General features: G+C 39.4%; 1 protein-coding gene across 1 annotated transcript in view; it reads left to right on the top strand.

Moving 5' to 3' along the window:
• The first annotated feature begins 6,191 nt into the window (after positions 1–6,191).
• LOC149185272 (Polynucleotidyl transferase, ribonuclease H-like superfamily protein) overlaps positions 6,192–25,796 on the top strand; it is a 186,180-nt gene continuing 166,575 nt past the window's right edge. Inside the window, exons 1-3 of the mRNA XM_089419076.1 lie at positions 6,192–6,612; positions 6,765–6,824; positions 6,953–7,065. Coding sequence (XP_089275202.1) covers positions 6,304–6,612; positions 6,765–6,824; positions 6,953–7,065 — 482 coding nt within the window. The 5' untranslated portion in view covers positions 6,192–6,303. The remainder of the gene's footprint in view (positions 6,613–6,764; positions 6,825–6,952; positions 7,066–25,796) is intronic.

Here is a 25,796-nt window from a genome sequence, read left to right as displayed (position 1 = left end):
CTGTGGGTCCTGTCTGCAAAAAATTTAGGTGTTTCCAAAAAACTTCAGTGGGCTATAAATTTCTCATACGATGTCGGATTGAGGTTCCATTTGCACTGTTAGATTCAGAACGATGAGATTTTTTATTTAAGACTGGTTTCGATGCATTTAGAAGACTATGAAAATTTGGCTTTTTAGGATCCTCATGGATCAATAGGTATATATAGAGCTCATGTATTCATTATGGAGGACATGGATGTGATCGAGATATATTGATATATTTGGGTATTTGATGAGTTTCTCCTATTATTATTTGTATTGGACGTTTGCTCCACACTCACATTGTTGTACATGGTATGTACTTCTAAATTTTATGTATTTAGATCATAAGAAATATGCAGATAAAAAAAAAATTTGTTAGAGGACCATATTTGGTAACATTACCTCATATTTCTCTTAAGTTTGCAGTGAAATTTACAACCCCTCCTAATATTATATATATCTTTTTAAACTAATATTGTCGTAGCAACCCTTCCTAGTATTTTGCCATGTTTCCACACGGTACAAAAATGTTGATGAAATGTAAGGATTCCCTTGATTCCTAAAATTGGAGCTATGCTCCAACACTCAAGGAAAAAATATTAGAGTTACTTAACTTCAAACATGCTTTTCACCAACTAGTTAACAATCCCCCAAATCTTTCTTCATAGTGCAACCTTATAAAGTCATGGTTCTTCATGGTTTTTTCCCAAGCTTTGATAATTTTGTTTGGCTTCTCCCACCATTTCTTAGATGAATATCACTCCTATCCAATGAATCTCTAAGAACCTCTTCAGGGCTACTTAGGCCCCTAATATTATAGATCATACTAATCAAGGATCACCTTTCTTAAGGGCTCATTTTTCTCCAACGACCCTCTCTAAGGTTCTTTGCTTTTTTTGCAAAATCTCCTTTCTTGGTTTATATTAAGCAATATTCATGTGTGATTTCATGCTTCTAGATGTAGGATGAATCTCATTAAGCTTGAATGGACCTATGCAACCCTTTACTTCAATTCCACCAAGGAATGTAGTAGGTTGTCTAGTGCTAAGAGGATATCTCGAGTGATCTAAGGAAGATTATTTCCCTTCTTGGACTAGGGGTGACATTCTTATGTCTTTACTTCAATTTACTTTTTCCTCTTTGTAAGGAATGGGATACTTGGCAAGTTTACAAGCCTCCCTCAAGGTAGATTTAATTGAATTCCTTCTCTTTGATCATAAGATATATGAATATCTTCCACTTATAGAGGATAAGCCTTTAAGAATTTTGTATTGTCCCTTCATTGATCTCTATAAGTCCTTTTTAATATCGTTTTTAAATGTAATATTCATTGAGGGAGATAATGATGATTTTGACATGCCAATTTTTTGAAGGCTAGAGTCTTCATAAGGATGTTCTTAGGCTTGATTGAGGTTGCTTCCTAAGTGATTTTCGCTTGTGGATGGCTCGACCCTTTAGGGATATGCAACACTTGAACCTTTGTCATTTTGACACTCTCCATTTGAACTTCAGACTTTGAGCTTTGCCTTGCTTCCATGGTAGGTGTCAAACTCTCATATGGTGGAGAATCTAGGGTTGCTTCCTTCCTTGCCCATGATTTCTTGGTGAATCTAAGCTAACACCCATTTGCTAGATGTCCATATGACTGTAATTGAGTAGAGTGAAAAGGGATTCCAATATAGTTAGTGGTAAAATAATGGCTTATTCCTTGAAAGTCCAACATTATATCCTCCACTAATCCTTCTTGAAGATCGACCTCGACTAAAATTCTTGCTATCATGCACTTTGAGATGGACTTATAAATAATATCAACTACTAAAAACAACCAAGGGAATTTATTATTTCTTTAAATACATTTTCCAAAAATATTATACGGGAAGTACCAATAATTTGACTTGTACTAGTTGAATGTAGGATTCTCCACTCTCAGATCAAACCCTAGAATCTATCTACATAATAATAAGACAATTCCTAACCATTATGTTTGGGATGAATCTTGTTTGATTCTTCATTGGAGAAAAATATGAAGGCCATCCATCATTTTGCTAATAGATGGAATTAGAAGAGATATCCTAGCTCCTCCCATGTTTCCTTCATTTAGTCCCTCAACTCGCCTCATGATATTTGTTGATCAAAGAATCTCCCAAAGAGCTTTGCTGACAGTTTTAAGGACTTGATTCATACATGTGTCTCTCCATAGCACTAGATTGACCTTGTTCTCCCTTTTAACAAACTTAGTCCAACGACTTCCTTGATATACATATTGATTTCCTTTCTCATTGACACCTAGACATGGTTCTTATTTAAGGCTAAAATGAGTATCATATTTGCTTGGTTCTCAAGACCAAAAATATCTATATCTTGATTGCCACCTTTCTATTAATTGAACCTGTGAATCAAATTGCAAAAAGTTAGGTCAATTGCAAAGCTGAGCTCTGGTTTGTAGGCATTGTCTCATCTCCAATATGAGAGAATAAATGGATGGCAATAATCTGTTTGTCACCTTTAATTTAGGCCCATTGGAGATTGCACTTTGTACTTTATCGATTGATGCCTTATCAGTTCTACATTGACCAACTATATGATTATTTAATTTTGAACTTTCTTCCATCTACTTATCCATCTTCCTAAAGTTTGGTTTTTCTTCCACTAGTCCTTAATGAGGTATGGACCCCAATCATAGTCTAACAAGGCAGTGGAGTCACGGACATTAAGAAAGGTTACATCCTTCTCCATGTTGCCATCAGAGTAGTCTAGAGCTTCATCAATTCTATCTATTTGAAAAGGACTTAGGCCTTTGTGGAACTTAGAGATGCGAGAACCCTATAATTTACTTTTAATCACAAACCCATCGCTAATTCCATAAGATTGCTCAAGCCAACAAATTTCAATTATGGACCATATATAAAATGCAATTCATAGCATTTCAATATTTGATATCGAATTTTCTGGTTGTAAATAAACTTGGGAGTTCCTTTATATTACAAGTGAAAAAAATACTTACATAGAGGGAATATGGTTCTAGGTGAGTTATCTCAACTTGAAACCCTTGCTTTGACCATAATAGCTCCATGCTTGTATTTTTCTTAGAACAATATTTAAAATTGTTTGCATGATATCATACCTTTGGGCTTAAAATGAAACCAGAAGCTATGAAGATTGAGGATATTATGGTCTGATGTATGGCTCTTAACATCTAACACATATAGAAAAATAATTGTTGATAGGGAACTTGATAGTGGCTTACAGGAAATCCATTGAAAAACATGGAAACATAAATGCATAAGGGAGACAAGACTTAGGAATGTTGTTCGCTATTTGATGTCATCATCTAGTGAGATGGGGTGGTGTGGTTCCACCCCAAGGTTACTTATCTCCCTCTTCTTCACCACCTTGCTTCAAAACCATGTTGAAGCCTTGAGAAGCATGCAAAGTGGTATTCACCATTCAACTGCTATAACTCCTCCCTAATTGTTTGCAGTGTTATGTACAATGTATTCGTACTTCTAGAGAACATGTATACGGGAGAATGTTGGTCAACTCCTCATCAAGTAGAATTTTCAGTAGCTCCTCTCTTTTCTCCATCTTTTCCCTCTAGTTTGTAAAGTCATTGTATTATGGCAACTTTGTGCCTACCATTAAACTTCTTGTCTTAATGTGCCTTAATGTGCTTCCTAGTTAGCTTAGATGAACAACTACTTGTCTTTTGTTATAGTCTACAAGTTGGTGGATGACCTCTTTGAGCCAATGGAACCTACTTTTTATCCTCTTCCATGTCTATTGTACCTTCTTGACAACGATCTTGACTTCCTTCCTCTCCTAGGATCTATTTTGCCTCATAAATAAAGATTGGAAACTGAATTCTACATGGTTCTTAATTCCTATGGACACCCCACTATCTCCCATTTTTCTTCTTGTGACTTTCTCTACCTATTGTGGAGCCTAGATGCAACCAAAGAGGCCATTATATGGCTAGTGTGGGCTATCATGAGAGGAAACAACATTAGGACCAACCTTTCTTCCACCACTCATTGTATATATAACCACCTTCTCCCATGTTTTAGTGACTTCATAATCAAGCATGGGCATGGTAGTATCCCATCCTATTTCAAAAGATTTAGAGGCAACTTGGACTTGATTGCCATTCATCTAATGATTACATGAAATGACGAGGTGATAAGCCATATGCCTTCCTCCTCTTGCGTAGGTTGTTTGTCTCGTGCTACCTATGCTACCATGTGGTCACTACACTTACTGATAGGTGGTGGTACACATTGGGCTCGACACTACCTATAGCTCAACATACAATGCATAAACAATTTAAGAATTGACTCACCAACTATTAGTTCATGAAGTGTTCAACATAAGGATTTGAATTTGGTTAGGGAGAGTGAAACACCTACCTTCTAATCGATTAAGCTATCACATGTCTATAAATAAATTGTTATATAAAAGAATAACACAATTTTTTTTCATTAGTGAAATGTTACAAAAGCTATCATAACTTAATGGTCTACAAAAAAATGAAAGTAACTATAACTAATTGCTATATGTGAATGTGGATTAGCTCATTATTATGGCATTATCTAACTATTAGATGTTTTGGAGTATCGGGTTGAAATATGGTGATTTTTTTTGGGTCAAATTCTTATCTTTTATCATTTAAAATCTGTTTTTAACTACATATATGGATTCAACACCCTGAAAAATCTCTAAGGCAGTTGGAATGTGTAGAATTTGTGATTCTAACAAATCCCTTAATTCTAACCATACCAAATAAAACTTGGAAATATACAATTACAACCATTCTTTGACTCTTTCCTCCTTATTCTGATTGCTAAATTGGCTCTTGGTTTGCAAGAGCACTTACTATCCCTTAAGCATTTTTGTAGAAGTGTGGGGATGCACGTCAATATCAACAAAAAGAAAGCAGTGGTTTTCTCTAAGAAAAAAAAACATATCCAGCATAAGTTCTACTTTGAAGGCAACATTTTGGAAGAAGTTGCGGATTACAAATACCTCAGAATTGACTTCAACAAAAATCTAAGCAGGAATGGTTGTAGAAAGAAAAGAACTTTGGGGGGTTGGAAAGCATTTTATGCTTTTCAAAATAGGCGTAGAGAGGCAGAGTTATGGGACTGGAAATCCACTCAAACTCTGTTTGGGCTTCTAGTGATTTCGGTGATTCTCTATAGTTGTGAACTATGGGCCAGCAGTACATTCGACATGCAGTGGAGACAAATTGAGAAAATTCAGAAGCGTTTGATTACAAACAAATTCAAGATTAAAAGTGCAGTTCCTTATGCTATCTTGTTAAGTGAAACATGGACTGCTCCTATTGAAGCAATTGCTATGGTGCGAGTCATAAGGTATTTAAAAAAATTGAGCAAATGGAAGAGGGTAGATGGCCTAAAGTTGTCTTTAATGACAGATTGTGCAAGAGAAAAAAAACTTGGATGCAACAAAATAACAAATGGTTTAGTAAATGGGGTATTTGCTTGAACGCGTGTCCCATAAACAACAAAGAGATAAAAACTTTTGTTATGGAAAAGTTCCACAAGCGTACTTGGGATAAGGAGCTAGGAAGAAAGAAAAAGTACTATATTGAAGTGTTTAATCCCACTCATAGTCATCAACCAAAAGCATACATAGAGGCCAATATCTCTTGGAGAGCCAAAATTCTTATTGCTCAGTTAAGGACTAATTCTCATAAACTCCGTTGTGAAACAGGGTGCTGGAAAATGTCAAAAGAAGTGTGGGAGGAAAGAGTATGCATTTTTTGTTCTTCCGGAAAAGTGGAAACAGAAAACATTTCATTTTAGAATGTGAGGCCTTCAAAGACAACATGGAAAGTTATGCAGATATGTTGGAAACTATCTCTTGGGATAATCTATTTAGCGAGGGGTTGTCGAAAAGGTAGAAGCACTTATTTTGAAGCTTCACAGAAAAAAGCCAAATACATCAAACAGATGAAGAATCAATTTGTCCCACAAACTATCTTTAATCTCGTTTTAATCTCGTAAAGGTTAAAATAATTTACTTCTTTCCGTTTTAAATAACAATTATGTGATTCATCTATAAAATAGATATTTAAACAATTCTACTTAGAGCCATTACTCCTCTCAAGAGAACCATCCACCTTTAAATGGCCTATTATAATTCATAAAAGTAGTACTCCCACTCACCGTACCTGAAACGGACTTATCGCGACAGCAGCACAGAGCTCTAGAGTATAAACGCTGGACTCCCCTAAGATGAGTCCAATTATCGCATTGTCAAGTCATGGCAACCTGTCCTGTATTTTCAAAATGCGTTATTCCTAGATTCCCATGGAATGATCGTAACAACATTTATCGCACGGGTACTGATGTTGGTATTAAATGCAGCGCTTCAAAAGATGAGAGGAATCACAATCCCCAGAAGAAATTAGCGCAACCAGGGAAAATAGAGAAACGAAAACTTCATTGTAACGCACACAGAGCGAAGCAAAATAGTCTATGGAGCGGAGGATTTAGTCTGGGCGTAGACTTGGGCGATGCCAGAACAGGAGTTGCTCTGGGCAAAGGTTATGCGCAGCCCCGTGCCCTTTCGGTAACTTTAAACCTTCCAAAATCCATTCTCTGAATTTAAACTGTCTCAGATCCTCTTTCTAAAATTAAACCTTCCTAAATCCCCTCTCTCAAATTAAACCTTCCAAAATCAAGATAAATAAGTCATTCATTATCAGTGCTTGGCCACTTAAGGTTTTGCAGCTGCGCGGACAGAAACTGGAGTGTCGGCTCATTGAACTGGCTGAAAAGGAGGTAAGCCAATTGCAGAAGGCTTTAATGTTCAACCTGCAAACCAGTGGTCACTAGGTTGATTCCAACGACTTCATTATGCATATACATAACAATGGTTTCAATTATGCCTCCGCAATCCATAAATGCAGGAGGTAGATGAGTTCATTGTTGGACTTCCGAAGTCATCCGACGGGAAAGAGACTCCACAATCCAACAAGGTCAGAAGTATTGCTGGAAGAATTGCAGTACGCGCAGCTGAAAGGTGAAGTCCCTAGACCATTTTACAAAAATTTGCTGACGCTCTGTTTAACAAAAAAAATGATCCTACTTCATGTTTGTTATGTAACATGTTTTCTCATCTTCACTCAGTCTGGGTTACCAAATTCATGTATTTCTTTAGCTCAGATGCCACTTGGTAACATACCTGGTGACGTCATTTGGTTAGGATGCGAAGAAATTCTTTATTCTATTGGAAGTTTGTTCTTTGAGATTTCAATATTTTTTGAAGGACTAATTTCCCTCGTGATATTTTTGCCATATTGCAATGCTTAGGCCAGAGATTTTGAGTGTCAGATCCTACGAGATCCAATTTCGCGAGAGCTGCTTTCCCAAAACGACACTTTGGTCAAATTTTGGGTTGTTGCCAGTTGGCTTTTCAGGATAACAAAAGTCTTTTCTTGTTAAGAATTACTACAAGGTCCCTTTTCCAATAATGGCGACAGATATATAATTTCCACATCATGGAATTGGAATGTTCAGCTTACAAGGGTGACCTGATTAATTATACTGAGACACTAAAAGTGAACAATTTGAATAATTTGTTTGAAGAAGAGAAGATTATAAAAGTGACAGGTTTCCTGGTCACGATACAAATGCAAAAGGAAAAGGAAATTTAGGTACTGCATTTTGGGCTATGCAGGATTTTCTTTGTTGGCTACCCATGGGTCCCATAAGCTGATTTGCATCATGAATGTGATTAAAATATTCTATTCATTCTTTCCCAGGATTTCTGTCGTGGGCATTCAAATCCCCCTCCATGGGCACAACTCTCCATAGTTGCCCACACCTGTCCATGGTTGCCCTGATGTACTTCAACACGTGGTCAAATCTCACGCTAGAGTCACAAACATTCCTTTGTGTATAAAGTTCCTGTGTAGTATTTCACCACCTTCCAAATCTTTGTAAATTTTCGACGCTGGCGTGATTTTTAGTCCGTGGGAGTGCAGTTCTTGCCTTGTAGGCTGTTTTTCGTTCGAAATCTAATACAGAAAATTTCTTTCTGAAAGTTCCAATTTTTGTTTTTCTCGCCCTCCAACTTTAGAGGTTTTATTTGTATCCTCTCTTTGGCAGTCACTTGCTAGTGTCTAGATCGGGGAGCAACTTTGACTGTAGTGCAACCATTCTAAAGCCAACCAAGCCATAGATGCTTCATCCAACTATGCTTGGTCCCACATGCTTGAAGGCTATCAATTCCTTGGTAAATCACAGTTCCAACTTTCTCCTTGTCTGCCAAAGTCACATACTTGTGGTGCTTGAATGCCCACTTGTTTTGCCATCTACAACCTTGAAGTACTTGTTTACCAACTTTTACCAGTCATGTCTTGACAATGCTTTCACCAAATGGAAAAATTCCTCATGGCATGTAACCCTCTCATCAAGCTCTACAATCGAAGATCTTGTTGACTTTCGACACCACTTTGCGTTTGGGAAGATGAACTTCCTTGGGGAGCAAGAAATGGTGCTGTCTGTGAGATTGCAATGTCCAGGAACATTTGAGCTATGAAACCTGATTCGTTCCTCAGCCCCCTTGTGTCCTGAATCGGTCAAATCAGACATGATTCGGTGGGACATGTGTCCTCCGGATCATGTCTCGTCGGGACACGATTTGGGACATGTGTCCGCTTTTTTGAGAGTCGCACGGCCCACCAAGGGCGGTTTTGGCCCATTTCAACTTCACATTTGACTGTCTCTCTTGCTGCAGGTGTGTGGGAGCGAATAGCAAAGGGTGTGGGCATTTTGGAGGCGATTCACGCAACAAGTAAGTGCATTTTGTCTCTTTTTTTTGCATTTTTATTACAACAGTTTGCATGTGCATTTTTTTTTACAAATTTGTGCATTTTTTCTTTATTTTTTATAGCATTCATGGCTCAATCAAGGGTAGCAGGGAAGGGGCAAAGGAAGGGGAAGAATGTCCCCATTGGATATGCCTCTCCAATTCCAATTTCATCAAGGTTTGCAAGTGTTCCCTCTATTGGAAGTGGGGCTGCAACAACAACTTCAAATGTTGGGGGAAGACAACAGCCTCAAGATAACAAATATCCCTTGTGGAAATATGTCACAAGAGAGCAAGGGCCAGGCAACAAGTTGAAGGGAGGAGGCAATGTTGCTTGGAAATGCAACTATTGCAACAATCATTTCATGAGCACATACTATCGTGTGAAATCTCATTTGTTGGCTTTACCAAGTTCTGGAATTGCAACATGTAGACATGTGTCTTTAGCTAAGAGGAAAGAAACGAAAAAAGAGACCAATGTTGGTATGACAAAGGTGGTTGCAACATTTAAAAAAACAAGAATGACGATCCCCTTCCATTCTTGAGTAAAAGCAGCAACAAATTTCCATTTGAGAGTTTTGATGGGGGACAAGCAACAAAAAGAAAGGCAGTAGCACTTGGTCCATTGGACATGATTTTTTAGAAAGAGAAACGGGAAGAGCTTGATCTCACCATTGCATTATTTTTTCTATTAGAACTTCATATCATTTAATGTTGCACGCTCACCTTTATTTATTGAGATGTGTCGAGCTCTAACTCAAGGGGTTCCATCAGGGTATGTGCCCCCTGGGTCAGAGAAGCTTAGAACCACATTGTTGACAAAGGTAAAGAAATAGGTGGACAAAATGCTTGAGCCTATTAAATCAACATGGCCAACATCTGGGTTTAGTATTGTTTCTGATGGATGGACAAATCCAGCACACCATCCACTCATCAATTTCATGGTGTCTTCCTTGAATGGTCCAGTTTTCTTGAAATCAATGGATGCACTTGGACAATATAAGGATGCACAATATATGGGTGAGTTGTTCATTAAAGTTATTGAAGATGTAGGCGTTGATTCTTGTGTGCAAATTATTACAGATAATGCACCTGTTTGCAAGGCTGCTAGCATGATTATGGAAGCTAAATATCCACAAGTATTTTGGACACCTTGCATTGTCCATTCTTTGAACTTAGCACTTAAATCTATTGCTTCTGATGTGCTTTGGATTGGAAGTATTATTGAAGATGCACGACATATCCGCAACTTTGTACAAAATCATACAAATGCCCTCATTATCTACAAGGAGTACACCAATTTATCATTGTCAAAGATTGCAGATACACGGTTTGCCTCTTCATTCATCATGTTAAAAAGGTTGAGGGAGGTCAAGGCCGCTCTCGGGGCCATGGTTATTTTAGAGTTTTGGTCTTTTTGCAGAAAGACAGATCAAGCAGCCTCAAAAAGAGTGAAGAACACAATGTTAGATGATGCTTGGTGGGAGAGGGTAGATCTACTTATTAAGATCATGGACCCTATCATTTCTTTGCTACGATTTGCAGATACAGACCAAGCCATCCTAGGAGAGGTTTATGAGGGATGGAATTCCATAATTGAGTATGTGAGGAGCATTATATTATAGAGGGAGTTCCTCGAGTATGAGACATCATCAGAGGCCTTCTTCACCACCATATAGGATATTCTTGTCAGCGGATGGGACAAGAATTCCACACCTTTGCATTGTTTGGCTCACTCATTGAACCTAAAATACTACAACCATGAGTGTCTGAATGGTGGAACTTCCCGCAGATTCCCTCCTCACATGGATGGTGAAATTTCACAGGGGAGGAAAGATGCATTGAGGCAGATTTTTCAGGATAGAGCATCCCTTGATAAGGTGGAGGATGCCTTTGCAGAGTTTTCCATTGGCACTGGTTGATTCGCAGGATATGATGTGATTAGAGACAGGTGAGCTAAGAAGCCGTATTCTTGGTGGGCAACTCATGGGGCAACAAGCCCTCTTCTACAGTAGTTAGCCACGAGGCTCCTCTCTCAGATGACTTCATCCTCTTGTTGCGAGAGGAATTGGAGCACATATGGGAATTTGTATAGTGTCAAGAAGAGCAGGCTTGAGCAGTCTAGGGCAGAGACAATGGTGTATGTGCGCACCAACCTTTGTCTTATTTACAGGTAGAGGGATGAGTGGTTGAAGGGAAAGACAAAGATGTGGGATGTCTTTCCTGATGATATGGGTTTGGATAGTAGTGTTGAGTTGGAATTGGCCTACTTGGATCTTAATGAGCCAGTGCTAGAGTCTGTCACTTTTGATGATGGTGATACTGTAGAGGGGCCATCCTCCACACCAATAGATGCAGAGATGACATTGGATATAGAGGAGGAGGAGGCATTAGAGGAGAGTAGTGGTGACCATGATGATGACAATGATGTTGATTTTGATGATGAGGATTGATGATTCATGAGCTACCTACTACCTTGAGGCCTGTAGTTGTTTTGTATTTTCTATTTCTATTTTCCATTGGCATTGCCACTTGGCACTACCTATGTAACACATTTTGATTTTGATGACTTAATGAGAAAACTGCAGTATCTTGTCTTTCTCCTATTGCATCATTGATGAATATATCATGACTCACATTGGTATTTTTATGCATAATGTTACTTTGTAAAACTTATGTCTAGATGAAGATCTATGTTTGAATCAATGAATTTGTATCATGAATGAGAATTTGTGTAAGAAATATTTAATTTTTGATGAGGATGCATCATAGGAGAGCAGTGGTGACCATGATGATGATAGTGATGTTGATTTTGATGATGAGAATTGATGACTCATGAGCTACCTACTGCCTTGGGGCTTGTAGCTGTTTTGTATTTGCTATTTTTATTTGCCATTGACATTGCCACTACCTATGTAACACATTTTGATTTTGATGACTTAATGAGAAAACTGCAGTATCTTGTCTTTCTCCTATTGGATCATTGATGAATATGTCATGACTCACAATGGTATTTTTATGCATAATGTTACTTTGTAAAACTTACATCTAGATGAAGATCTATGAATTTTTATCATGAATGAGAATTTGTGTAAGAAATATCTAATTTTTGATATATATATTTTAAAAAATGAAATATAACGTGTCCTAATGCGTTTTGTTTTGGCGGGTCAACGTGCCTATGTCAGACACTCGAATCCTCATGTCTTGTGTCCCCGTGTCAGGTGACTTAGCATTTGAGGGATATTAAACCAAAGCCAAGGCCACCGATAGACTCAATATACTTGTAACTGGGTGGAAAACATAGGTGCATCTGACATGGGTTGGATGGGTTCCTACACTGGTGATCACCCCTACAATATAAATGCTCCTCTAAAACCATGAGTCCTCATATAAGCCCATCAAAGTTCCTCCAATCCTATCCAAGACAAAAGGAACTGAGATGAACTCAAAAGGATCGACCATGGTCTGACCCAACAAAGTCTAGGATACCTGATATAGGGCCTCACATGGCTTGAACCTGTGACACTGGGCTTACAATGGTGCGAAAGAATGCTGCATCAATGTTTAGGTACATCTACTAGTATAAGGGGTAATAGGATAGAAACAGAATCTATTATACTAGAAAGAAGTTAGTGGTATGCTTGATGGCAAGAAGTACAAAGCTTATCATAGTAAGAGGGAGAAAAACTATGAAGGGACATCTTGTCAGGTACACTACAGTTGATATTTATTTATGATTTCTGTTGAAAACTACATCAAATGGATGTAGAGATCGTCTTCCTTGATGAAAGAAGAAGTGTGCATAAGAGCTACCTCAAACTAGTGAGCTACATGAAGAAGTCTTATACCTGTAAGCAGAAAGAAGGCTTTGTACATACTCCTCCTAGATTGATAAATCAAGGTTTATGCTACATAATTTGTTGACGGAAGCAAAAGAACTCCTTGATCTTGTCAGGTACACTACTGTTGATATTTATTTATGATATTTATTGAAAACTACATCAAATGGATGTAGAGATCATCTTCCTCGATGAAAGAAGAAGTGTGCATAAGAGCTACCTCAAATCGGTGAGCTACATGAAGAAGTCTTATACCTGTAAGTAGAAAGAAGGCTTTGTACATACTCCTCCTAGATTGATAAATCAAGGTTTATCCTACATAATTTGTTGACGGAAGCAGAAGAGCTCATTGATCGAAAGATTTGCTCTAGAGGGAGAAGTCAAGGCTTCTCTAACCCTTGTTTTAGCCTCAGAGGAAGTTGACATCTAAATTCAAGATGAATGATCTTGACTAGATAACTGATAATATTAGTGGCAGAGGGAGTAAATCAAGACTGCCATGACAAGATTTGTTAAAGAACATCGAATTAGGGTAGCTTGAAAGCAACCAAGATAATGAATCAAGCGAAGCGCCTATGGTTGAGCCAAGGCATATAGCTCAACATATGTTGAAGTACCAACATGGTACAGTTGGTCATGGCATAGTCAGTTTTTCGGAAGTTGCAAGGATTCCCAAATTCAAAATTGGGCAAGGAGTGGTGAAGACAATGAGTTTGTATATTGCTTCTGATTGGGCTCCGATCTTGTAGATTAGCAAGGAGCAGGCATCTGTTGCACTTAGTGGCCGAGTATGTTGCAGCTTGAAAGGCGAGTTATGAAGCAGTTGATCAGGTGCAGGTGACAAAATGATGACAGTTCAGGGCACCTTGAGATCTAGTACTAATACATAGTACAGGAAGAGAGCAGTAAGGCTCAAGTACGTCTCCACTGATGAACAAACAATTGATATTTTGACGAAGCCATTGTCTAGAGAGAAGTTCGTGTACTTTGGATACAAACTAGGGCCTGTGGAGATTACCCCTCTCGTTGAGAGGGAGTGCTGATGAGGACAACAACATGGATGGAGATTCTCCCTCTAGGGAGAATGGTTTGTGAGTCCTAGAGTGCTTCCCAATAGGGATGAGTGAGTGCCTCTCATTAAAGAGCCCTGATCACTCCCCATGGAGGGTTGAGTGAGGTCTTTCAGCATCAAGACCCGATCACTCCCCAAGGAAGGGTTGAGTGAGGTCTTTCAGCATCAAGACCCGATCACTCCCCAAGGAAGGGTTAAGTGAGATATTTCAACATCAAGGTCGAGAGTGCTCCCTAGGAGGGTTAAGTGAGTGCTTGGTAGTACTCCCCAAGAGGTTTGAGTGAATACTCCCCAAGAGGGTTGAGTTAGTATCATAGAATCTTGGCCTAGTGAGTGGCCTTTGGATTTGAGGACTAGATTACTCTGAGAGAGTATGTCCTGAGATGCTGATGATATGCCATGGGTTAGGTACCGACCAAGATATGGCTGCTAGCAGATGTTGATGGTTAGATGATGATGCTAATGACGATGATGATGATGATGTTAGAGATGTTGACAAGATTAATGATGATTTGACCCTTTCATAGAGAAATTCTGTCAACATGAGAACATCTAGATAGTCATTATGAATACCTCCCTAGTTAAGAGGGAGTGTTGATTTTTGTAACTATGGTCATTTTTCATAATGTATGTTTGAGTCATTTATGTATTTGTAAGCATGTTCTTCATTCTAGAACAAAGGGAAAACTATTTTTAAGTTGTTAAAATTTGGGTACCAGAGGACAAGTGGTTCCCTAAGGCTTTAATCTTTGGCCTAGGGAAAAGTGTCCAAATTTATTTGTACTTTTTTCCTAAAGTGACTTTATAAGTGGTAAAGTCAATTTAATTTAAAAGTGACTTTATAAGTGGTAAAGTCAATTTAATTTAAAAGTGACTTTATAAGTGGTAAAGTTACATTCTAATTTAAAAGTGACTTTATAAGTGGTAAAGTTACATTCTAATTTAAAAGTGACTTTATAAGTGGTAAAGTTACATTCTAATTTAAAGGTGACTTTATTAAAGTCAATGAAGAATTAGAAAGTGAAAAAGTGACTATGGAAATAAAAGGCTAAGTGGGTCTTTATTTAAGTGGGTGAGTTAAAAAATAGAAAGTGAGAATTAAATGCACATTTATTCTCATCCCTAGATCTAAATGAATCTCAACCTTAGATCTTAGGGTAATCCAAAAGGTCATTTAGAAAGTAAATGGAGAAGAGGAGGAAAAGATCATTCATTCTTTCATGAGCATTTGAGAGAAAGAGAAGAGAGAGCAATGAGAAAATTTCTGAGTAGTGAGGAAGTGAATGAGAGCAGCGAGAAAACATTTCAGCAAATTTGGGCAACAACATTTATTGGCACACATCCTAAGGCAAAATTGTACAACAAGAGAAAGACACTGATATCAAGGAAGAGGGACAGCAGCAAGGGCACGAATTTTGAGGCAGATTTGGGCACGAATTTCGAGACAGACGTACTGCTGAAATCCGAACGGTCCGTACAAGTTATGGGCACATTTTCGAGCCTAGCCGTACGACATTTAATGTTGTTTTATTGCTGGAAAATTTCTATTTTGGCTGTTTGCTGATTGGCACGATTTTCTAGGCAGAGTGCAAGCACGAAAATCGAGATAAGTTGTAATTTGTGGTTGCTGGAATTTTTACTATGTATTTCAGTTTCTCTGTAAAAGCATTTTCAGAAATAAAGAAGAGCTCTCAAACTAGTTTTCCCCAAGAGTTGTAGGGGGTTTTTCCAGGGTCACATTGACAAAAAATCACTACAAAAAATCACTGTGTTATTTTCTGTGTGTGGCTGTCATAATTTCGCTGTGTTTTATTTCTGCAATTTCAGCAGTTCTGAAATCTCTAAATTTGTGTTTTCAGAAAATATTGTTATTTCCAGATTTTAAATTTTTTATCATGCTTGGATTTAAAACTAAATGCATGGAGTGATAAGGAAAACTGATAACTGGAGTGGGGTTGAAATTTCTTCATGGTATCGAAGCTTGGTTGGCTAAAAAGTGCAGTTTGGGACAACAAAGTGAAAATTACAGCAAACTGATTTTTACACTGAAAACAGAAACCTTTACCACAGATTTGAAAATTTCAGTTTGGTAGGACTGTGAAACATGTCTTTGGGTTTGAGAGTTGAAGACAGGCTGGATGGGCAGAACAAATACAGTGCATGGAAGGAGAGAATCCAGAGCATCTTTGAGGAAGCAGAAGTCTGGGGCATTATGGTAAATACCACACAGAACTCAGTAGTAGTACTTGTTGACCCTGTACAGTTGACAAAGTTTAACAAAAAGAATGCTAAGGGAAAAAGATTGATTCTGGAAGGAATCAAAGACCATGTCATTCCTCATGTGAGAGGAAAGACTTATGCATATGAGATGTGGACAGCCTTGACCAGTCTTTACCAGAGCTCAGATGAAAACAGAAAAATGGTCCTAAAGGAGAAACTGAATGCCATTAAAATGGCTAAGATTGATAGTGCTACAACATACCTCACAAAGATCACTTTAGTGAGAGATGAGTTGGCAGCCGTAGGTGAGATCATTGCACCCACTGAGTTGGCGAGGATTGCTTTGAATGGTCTTCCCAAGACTTGGGAGAATTTTGTGGATGGCATCGTTGCACGAAAAACCTTCCCGGCTGGGAGAGGTTGTGGGACGATTGCATTCAGAATGAGATAAAAAAGAACCATCTTGGGGCAGCCAAACAGGTGGAGGAGGATGACAATGCGGCATTGTTAGCAAGAGGCAGGAAGGGCAGAGCAAAGAAGCAAGCTTCCAACAGTGGAGGCAAAGGCAAAGGTAAAGGCAAGCTGTAGAACAAGGAGAAGGATTATTCCAAAGTCAAATGTTGGAATTGTCAAAAGTTGGGACACTATGTTGTTGTGTGTCTGGAGAAGAAGAATAGGAAAGAGAAAGACAAACCCATGGCAACTTCTGCAGAGATAGAGAGCTTCTCAAGGAGCTTTGGTCGGGAGTTTGGGTTCATAGCTTGTGACGCCACTAGTGCAGGATCACCTGCCATACAGGTTCAGAGGGAATGTGCATTCCCCGCTACTAGCAGAGCATCTTCTAGGATTTGGTATTTTGACAGTGGCGCTCCTTGCCTCATGACAGGAGTCAGAGAGTACTTCTCAGAGCTTTTAGAGGGTGATACTGATATGGAGGTAGTACTTGGTGATGACAACATTGTTAGAGCAGTGGGTGTGGGGACAATGACATTTGATAGGGGACCCAAACCTCCCTTGAAAGTGTCAGATGTTCTATATGTGCCTGGAATGAAGAAGAACCTGATATCTGTGTCAACACTTGAGGACAGAGGGTATGATGTGTTGTTCAGGAGAGGGCAGGTGCTTATATATCCTAGGGGAACTCCAACTTCTTCAGCTAGAGAGATTGGTGTGCGCCATGCCAAGGTGTACAAGTTCTCATTCCAGCCCCTGATGGCATTAAGTAGCAGCACCCGAGATAGGACTGACAACAGATCTAACAGTTCAGAGTTGTGTGAGATTTGGCACCGCAGGATGGGGCACATGTATCATGGGGCCTTGAGTACATTGTGGGAGATCACCACTGGTGTGCCAAATTTTAGTTCTAATCACCTTGATGTATGTAGAGGATGTGTGATGGGGAAGTTTGCCAGATCCCCTTTTCCCAAAAATGACAGTAGAGCGACCGGGATCCTTGACTTGATTCATACTGATGTGAGTGGTTAGATGTCTCATGTATCTTGGAGTGGCTATGAGTACTATGTTTTATTCATTGATGACCACTCCAGGATGACCTGGATTTATTTCTTGAAGACCAAGAGTGAGGTCTTCAAGCGGTTTCAAGAGTTCAAAGCTCTTGTGGAGACCCAAACAGGTAGGAAGATCAAGGTCCTCAGGTCGGACAATGGAGGGGAGTATACCCTTGGTGAGTTTGTTGATTTTTGTGCTAAGGCAGGCATTAGAAGGGAGTTCACAGTTCCTTACCACCCCTAGTAGAATGGGGTTGCGGAGAGGAAGAACAGATCCATTGCAGGGGCTGCCAAAGCCATGCTTCATGATCAAGGGTTTCCTTTATTTTTGTGGGCAGAGACCTACAACACTGCTGTGTACTTGTAGAATAGGAGTCCACATCGTGCCTTGGGGAATGTGACTCCGGAGGAGGCTTTTTCTGGGAAGAAGCTTGATGTTGGGCACTTTCGTATCTTTGGGTGCCTTACATATTCCTATGTCCCCAAGGAGAACAGGACCAAGCTAGAGCCCACTGCAGACAAGGGCATCTTTGTGGGTTATAGCGAGACCTTGAAAGCTTATCGGATTTATATTCCTGCGCAGAGGAAAGTGGTTGTCAGGCGGGATGTGAAGTTCGAGGAGGAGAGAGCTTTTAGGAGGTCACGGGAGTTAGAGTATCCAAAGTCACTAGACCCTCAGGAGCAGCTGAGTTAGTCACAGGGATCTAGTGGTCAGGGATCAGGAGGTACATCGATTACAGTGTCAGGTCCATCAGTGAGCAGTGGCTCTCAGAGTCAGGTGGGTGGTTCTTTGGGCAGCATGCAGGGTAGTGTGCAAAGCAGTTCACAGAGTAGTCCACTAATGGACAGTTCACACGGTACTTCAGCATCTACAGGCACAGATTCATGCATGAGGTCATTTGGCAGGCCTTCAGGAGTTCAGGCTTTTGATGATGATGAAGATTCTTTCACTCCGTAGGAGAAGTATGCTCAAGGAAGAGGAAGCCCAAGTGGCTTCAAGATACTTTGCGCGAGGCCACATCAGTTGCTGGGCTAAAGAGACAAGTTAGAGAGAGTAAACCACCTGAGCGGTTCTGTAGTTACATGGCATTGGTAACAAGCATTGTTGACTCCGAGCCTTCTAGTTATGAGGAGGCAGCCAGCCAGCAGGTCTGGAGAGAGGCCATGATGGAGGAGTATTCTTTTATTATGAAGAACGATGTTTGGGAGGTAGTGCTTAGGCCTGAAGGTAAATCAGTTGTTACTTCCAGATGGCTCTACAAAATAAAGCATGCTGCAGATGGCAGCATCGAGAAGTTCAAGGCTCGATTTGTGGCGAGAGGGTTCTCACAGGTAGAGGGAGTTTACTACGGGGAGACCTTCACTCTTGTAGCTCGGTATACATCTATTCGCTCCATTATATCGATTGTAGCAGAGATGGGTTAGAAGATCCACCAGATGGATGTGAAGAGCACATTTCTCAATGGCTTCATTCAGGAGGAGGTTTATATTGAGCAGCCGCAAGGCTTTGAGGTGCATGGGAAGGAGTCCCATGTATGCAGATTGAAAAAGACACTCTATGACCTGAAGCAAACTCCTAGAGCTTGGTACTCTAGGATTGATACATACTTGCAGCAGTTGGGTTTGACAAAGAGTGAGGCTGATCCGAACCTATACATCATTGTGGTGGGTGAGGAGCCTTTCATTCTGGTGTTGTATGTTGATGACTTGATCATCACTGGTGCAGAGAGACTCATTGAGGGCTGCAAGAGAGATCTTGCTTCAGAGTTTGAGATGAAGGATATCAGCTTGATGCATTATTTTCTAGGATTGGAGGTGTGGCAGCAGGAGGGGCATTTCTTCGTGGGACAAGGGAAGTACATTGTGGATATTCTTAGCAGATTTCACATGGAGGACTGCAAACCCATGTCTACACCTATGATCACTAACTGGAAGAAGCTTCACGCTTCTGATTCCGAGTTGGTGGATCCTACTCTATACAGACAACTGATTGGTTGTTTGATGTATTTGGTCAACACTCGACCAGATATATGTTTTGCAGTTAACACTGAGTCAGTTCATGTGTGAGCCCAGGAGAGTGCACTATGTGGCTGCAAAACACATTCTTCGTTACTTGCAGGGGACTGTGGATTTTGGTCTGGATTATAGATAGGGTGATGGAGTGAGACTGGCAGGGTACATGGATTCAGATTGGGTAGGTTGTGCTTCAGATAGGAAGAGTACTTCCGGGTGCTATTTTGGGTTGGGTTCGGTAGTTGTGTCGTGGATCAGCTGGAAACAACATTCAGTTGCATTGAGCTCAGCTGAGGCAGAGTATATGGTTGCTAGTTTGGCTAGTTGTGAGGCCATATGGCTTCGCAAGATGTTGTTTGGTCTATTTGGTCAGGGATTGAGACCTTCAATAATTTACTGTGATAATCAGAGTTGCATAAAACTCACGGAGAATCCAGTTTTTCATGACAGGTCAAAGCATATTGAGATCAAGTATCACTTCATTAGAGACTATGTCCAAAAGGGAGCTGTCAAGCTTGAGTACATTTCCACAAATGAGCAAGTAGCAGACATTTTCACCAAAGCCTTACCACGGGGCATGCATGTCTACTTCAGAGACAAGATGGGAGTGGTGAGGAACACTTTCCTCGGTAAGAGGGGGTGTTAAAATTTGGGTACCAGAGGACAAGTGGTTCCCTAAGGCTTTGATCTTTGGCCTCGGGAAATGTGTCCAAATTTATTTGTACTTTTCTCCTAAAGTGACTTTATAAGTGGTAAAGTCAATTTAATTTAAAAGTGACTTTATAAGTGGTAAAGTTACATTCTATTTTAAAAGTGACTTTATAAGTGGTAAAGTTACATTCTAATTTAAAGGTGACTTTATTAAAGTCAATGAAGAATTAGAAAGTGAATAAGTGACTATGGAAATAAAAGGCTAAGTGGGTCTTTATTTAAGTGGGTGAGTTAAAAAATAGAAAATGAGAATTAAATGCACATTTATTCTCATTCCTAGATCTAAATGAATCTCAGCCATTAGATCTTAGGGTAACCCAAAAGGTCATTTAGAAAGTAAAAGGAGAAGAGAAGAGGAAAAGATCATTCATTCTTTCATGAGCATTTAAGAGAAAGAGAAGAGAGAGCAATGAGAAAATTTCTGAGTAGTGAGGAAGTGAAGGAGAGCAGCAAGAAAACATTTCAGCAAATCTGGGCAGCAACATTTATTGGCATGCATCCCAAGGCAAAATCGTACAGCAAGAGAAAGGCACAGATATCGAGGAAGAGGGATAGCACAAAAATCGAGGAAGAGGGACAACAGCAAGGGTGCGAATTTTGAGGCATATTTGGGCACGAATTTTGAGATAGGCGTATTGTTGAAATCCGTATGGTCTGTACAACAAGTTCTTGGTACGTTTTTCGAGGCCGTCTGTACAACATTTAATGTTGTTTTATTGCTGGAAAATTTTTGTTTTGGCTGTTTGCTTATTGGCACGATTTTCGAGGCAGAGTGCAAGCATGGAAATCAAGATAAGTTGTAATTTGTGGTTGCTGGAATTTTTACTGTGTATTTCAATTTCTCTATAAAATCAGTTTTAGAAATAAAGAAGAGCTCTCAAACTGGTTTTCCCCAAGAGTTGTAGGGGGTTTTTCTAGGGTCACATTGACCAAAAATCACTATGTTATTTTCTGTGTGTGGCTGTTATAATTTTGCTGTGTTTTATTTCTGCAATTTCAACAGTTGAGAATTCTCTAAATCTGTGTTTTCAAAAAATATTATCATTTCCAGATTTCAGAATTTTTATCATGCTTGGATTTAAAACTAAATGCATGGAGTGATAAGGAAAACTGATAACCAGCGTGGGGGTTGAAATTTCTTCATAAGTCATGACCCTTTTGGACTTTTAAAAAGAAAGAATTTGATTTTTTAAAAAAATAAAATTTGTGGCTCCAAATTAGCCATGTTGGCCTCCTCTTAGTCAAGTTGACCCCTCAAATGCTTAAATTGGCTCAGTTGAAGGACACACCTATTCGGCCTATTGAAACACTATAAATAAAGAGTGACTCAACCTCCTCAAGAACATTTCACATAGCTTCTGTGAAAGAGCAATTCAGGTCTCCCTTCTTCTGTGGTTCAGCCTATTTCTGAGGCAAGCGAGGGCCTATTTTTGAGGCAAGCAAATGGTTAATTCTGAGGCTAGTGAAGGGCTACCTGAGGCAACAAAGTCTGAGGCAAAGATTTCATGAGAAGGTCGAAGTTCTGAGATGAAAAAAAAATAGGGAATCGAATTCTGAGAAGGTAGAAGGCCTAATCCATTCTGTGCGCAGTTGACTTGATTAGGAGGATGGACTAGGTTTGACCTAGTTATTGTCTAAGATGTATCTCTATTGAATTGAAGACTTCTCTATTGAATAGGTTGTTGTGTTTTTCCCAGGGTAAATTCTTGAATTCTTTTGTGTGGTTATCGCTTTATGATCCTATTGTTTTAAGAATTATACTGTTGATGTCTTCTGTGTAATTATTGAATTATGGAATAATGAATAAGAATGTGAAAAGATTTAAAATCATTAGAAATAGGATTTCAGAGATTTGTGGTTTGTGTTATTTGAATTTCTGATCGGAGAACCCACAGTAATAGAAATAATTATCAGTATAGAAGACTCATAAAATCAACAAAAAGGGCCGAAATATAGACCTAGAAGGCTGAGTTTAGGGTCGAGTCTTGTGCCCTATTACCAGACTGAAGTTCCACATGAAGGGAGGCCAAATTACATGAAGAAGAATCACACAATCGTAAAACCATATGCACAACAAATTAACTCATAGAACAATAAACTTGCGGAAAAAGGTAGAGAGTCATCATGTGGTCTCTCATGCTCATGTAATTCTCTCTTATTCAAATAATTTAATAGTACATTTAAATACATGAGCAAGTGGTCTTAAGATAGTGCGTCTATCTTAGATTCACTTGGTTGAGACAATTTCTCAACTTACACACTAATTTAGGAGAGCTAGTTGGAGAGAATCTCTCATCCAAAACTAGACTCCTTAGTTTGAGGAGTTCTCATGATTTATTAATTTAATTTAATATTTGGATTTATTAATTGATTATTAAGAGAGTGAGGTTAACATTCCCCCCCTCAATGATAAATCCAAAACGAACAAGGAACCATCTTCCAAGTTCTCAAGTTGATCCTCCAAAAAACACTTGCTTGAAAAATCGCCAAAGCTGGATGCTGAAACAACTCAAATCTGAAGAGAACATGAATTCGCTGCATGACTGGTTCATCTCTGAATGTCGCTTGACAACTCCATCATGTGCCAAGCTGCAAAAGGATCCAACTGTCCTTTGCTTGAAATCAGCATCATGTGTCCACTGACAAAATGTGATGAACGCCCACTGGCGTATCTGCTGATGATGATCAACCACTGGCTGCTTCGCTGATGTTGTCGAGACTTTCATTCTGACAACCACTTGTCAATTTCATTGACATTTCCCCCCCTTTGTCAGCTGAAAGGAGAGGCAATCTTCTCCAAAATCTGAACTCCCCCCATGTAGGTGTAGGAGTGTTTCACTATTGTACTCCCTCGTTCAACTGCACGAGAGTACCATCTTCATTTGACTGTTGGCTGCAATATGTGTGAGTGAATCCGATTGTAAAACTTGTACAATCTTCTGGCTGTGGATGACCATTCCCAGGGATCAATCCATGAATAATTTATCTTCAATTTGGCAGGTTGGTCTTGTTTGATTCTGCTTGCCACAATGGTGACAAGGATGGAGATCAAAACACTGATTTTACAGATGACCGGTTCTTTGACAATGAGAGCATGTCGGTTTGACTACAACTTCAGTTTGCGCACATGTGTGTTTGTCTGCAACTTTCTCATGGCTTGTTGATGTTATTTGATCAAGAAATCTGGCACTGATGAACTTGATCGGCTTAGAATAATTGGGGATATGCAAGTTGTTTTCATCTTTGTCATATCTTAATCGTCATCAATTTTTGTTACTTTGAATTTCTTCCCATGACTTGATGATGGGTTTGGAAGAAAGTTGAACTGGAACAACTTCAACACTTGAAGTTGGTTGGATGAATGAAGTCGAATGATCAGCTATATTTGGAAAACACTTGGAAGCAACACGCTTCTCTTGCAACTCATTTCGCTGTAGTTGCGACTCCAGTTGAAGGAACTCAATCGTTTCATGTGCATGTTGAATATGCACTTGAATGTCAGCAAGAGTGGTTTTGTTGATTTGTACCATGTCGTCCGCTGATGATAACATTAAATTGTGAAGAATTTGGGACAACTGAATGTGTGTCGCCATGTTGCCTTGCTCACTTTGAATTCAAGCTCGCTTGTACTATCGCTGATTGCTGATGCTTTAAACACTTGCTAGAGTTTTATGACTTGGTTGTTTGAACTCTTGATGTCACGCTCACTTGATGACGATTGCTTTGCTTGAATGCTTCACTAACACTTTGTGAATGCTTCAATCAATTTCACGCTGGCTCGTTTGTTGTAGATGCCGTGCTTTGAACTTTCACACTTGATTTTGACACACTCGCTTGCTTGGTTGTTTGATTGACACGCTCGCTTGCTTTGTTGTTTGAATGACACACGCGCTTGCTTTGTTGTTTGAATGACACGCTTGCTTGCACTTACTTGATTGATCACTGACACTTTGTGATTTCTTGAATGTACTCACTGAATGTGTTGATTTTAAAAAAGAAAGGGTGTCAAACACTATCGAAAATGCACCCAAATGACAAATGATAAATTCAATGTTCAAGTAACCACTGACTTGACTTAATGATGCACTTTAACAAATAAAATGAGGGTGTCGGTTACAACCGAAAATGCACTTGGACAATTTAGTTAAAACATTGCAAGTGATACAAAAAGTGTTCATGTTGACACCTAATCATCAGGATTGGGTGAATATAATGTAAATAAATAAATAAGTAATATGAACAGTCATCAGGAGATGAAATGAACAGTCTCTCCCTTATGTATATAATGAAGACCAACCTAAAGGAATAAAACATACGAATCAATTTTGCTTTGAGGAGTTACTGCCTGGACTGACATGGTATCAGAGCCAGCTTCCAAATTAGTTGTAACTCCCTTCTGCCTACTATGCTCTCTGTCCTCTGCCCCTATGGAGTCTGCCTACTGCGCTCTCTGTCCACTGTCTACTGCACTCTCTGACCCCTTCACAGTCGCTGCCACTGTTTAATGCATAACCATTCCGCCATTTCGCTTCATAGCTGCTCCGTTGAACAAAACTTGAACCATTGCTGGGATCTGTGTGCGTGAATCAGGTTCCATTGCTGGGATTTGTGTGCGTGAATCAGCTGTGTATTTTCACGTTGGTCTCATATTAACGCTGTGTATTTTCACGCTGGTATCAACGCTGTGTATTAACGCTGCTGTGTGTCAAATTTTTTGAAGGGCTGCATTGGTGCCTCCACGCAGGAGTGAACTACGTTGGTCTTGCATCTTGAACGCTGCTTCGGTTATTGAGTTGGCATATCCGTTGAAGAAAATTGGTGCTGCAGATTGGTGTTGGCATATGCGTTGATGCTTGACTGTGAGGGTGAGAATCTGAATGTAGCAAAGATGAATGCGCATGCGGAGCTATTGTCTGCAGCAAATGCACATGCAAAATACTTTACTCCTTACCAATCGAGGTAGCTCAGGATTGAATCAAGCATATTGAAGGCAATGCTTATTTAGTATCAGATCATTCTGTCTACTATGATCGATGGATGAGCTGTAACTCTCTGGATTTTCATGGTGGGTTGAAGTTTTTTTGGCATATAAAAATCGTTGAATGCCATAGAGTTTTTAAAACGCTTGGTATTACAACGCTGTTGGAACGCTGTATGGTTGGAACGCTGATATATACCTCTGTTGTATGCGTAGTAAAGTTTGTGTCCAGCGCTGTACAATTTTTTTTTGTATATATTTAGGCTGCCATATATATACATAGTCATTCACCATATATTTAGGCTGCCTCACCCATATATATTCTATACTTTAACGCTGTGCAGATGAATGCCAATTGACATTTGAATTTGCTGCCCCGTCATATTACTGTATGCATTCAATAATATCCATCGTGGGAATAGTTCTCACTGGCAAAGAGAACTATCCTGAGTGGTCCTAGATGATAAAACACACGCTCATTTTCAATGAGTTGTGGAAAGGAGTGTGTGTTGAAGACGGAGACAATGAACCAGAACAGCGTACCTCAAACAAAGAGCTCGTCATTTGGGAAAACAAAAACAACAAAGCTTATGCAT

This window comes from Pinus tabuliformis, chromosome 3_2, assembly GCF_031772625.1.
Source record: "Pinus tabuliformis cultivar Carrire ecotype Pingquan chromosome 3_2, CPIR1, whole genome shotgun sequence".
Lineage (NCBI taxonomy): Eukaryota > Viridiplantae > Streptophyta > Pinopsida > Pinales > Pinaceae > Pinus > Pinus tabuliformis.
The sequence above is the reverse complement of the archived record's forward strand: the minus strand, read 5'-3'. Positions and strand labels throughout refer to the sequence as shown.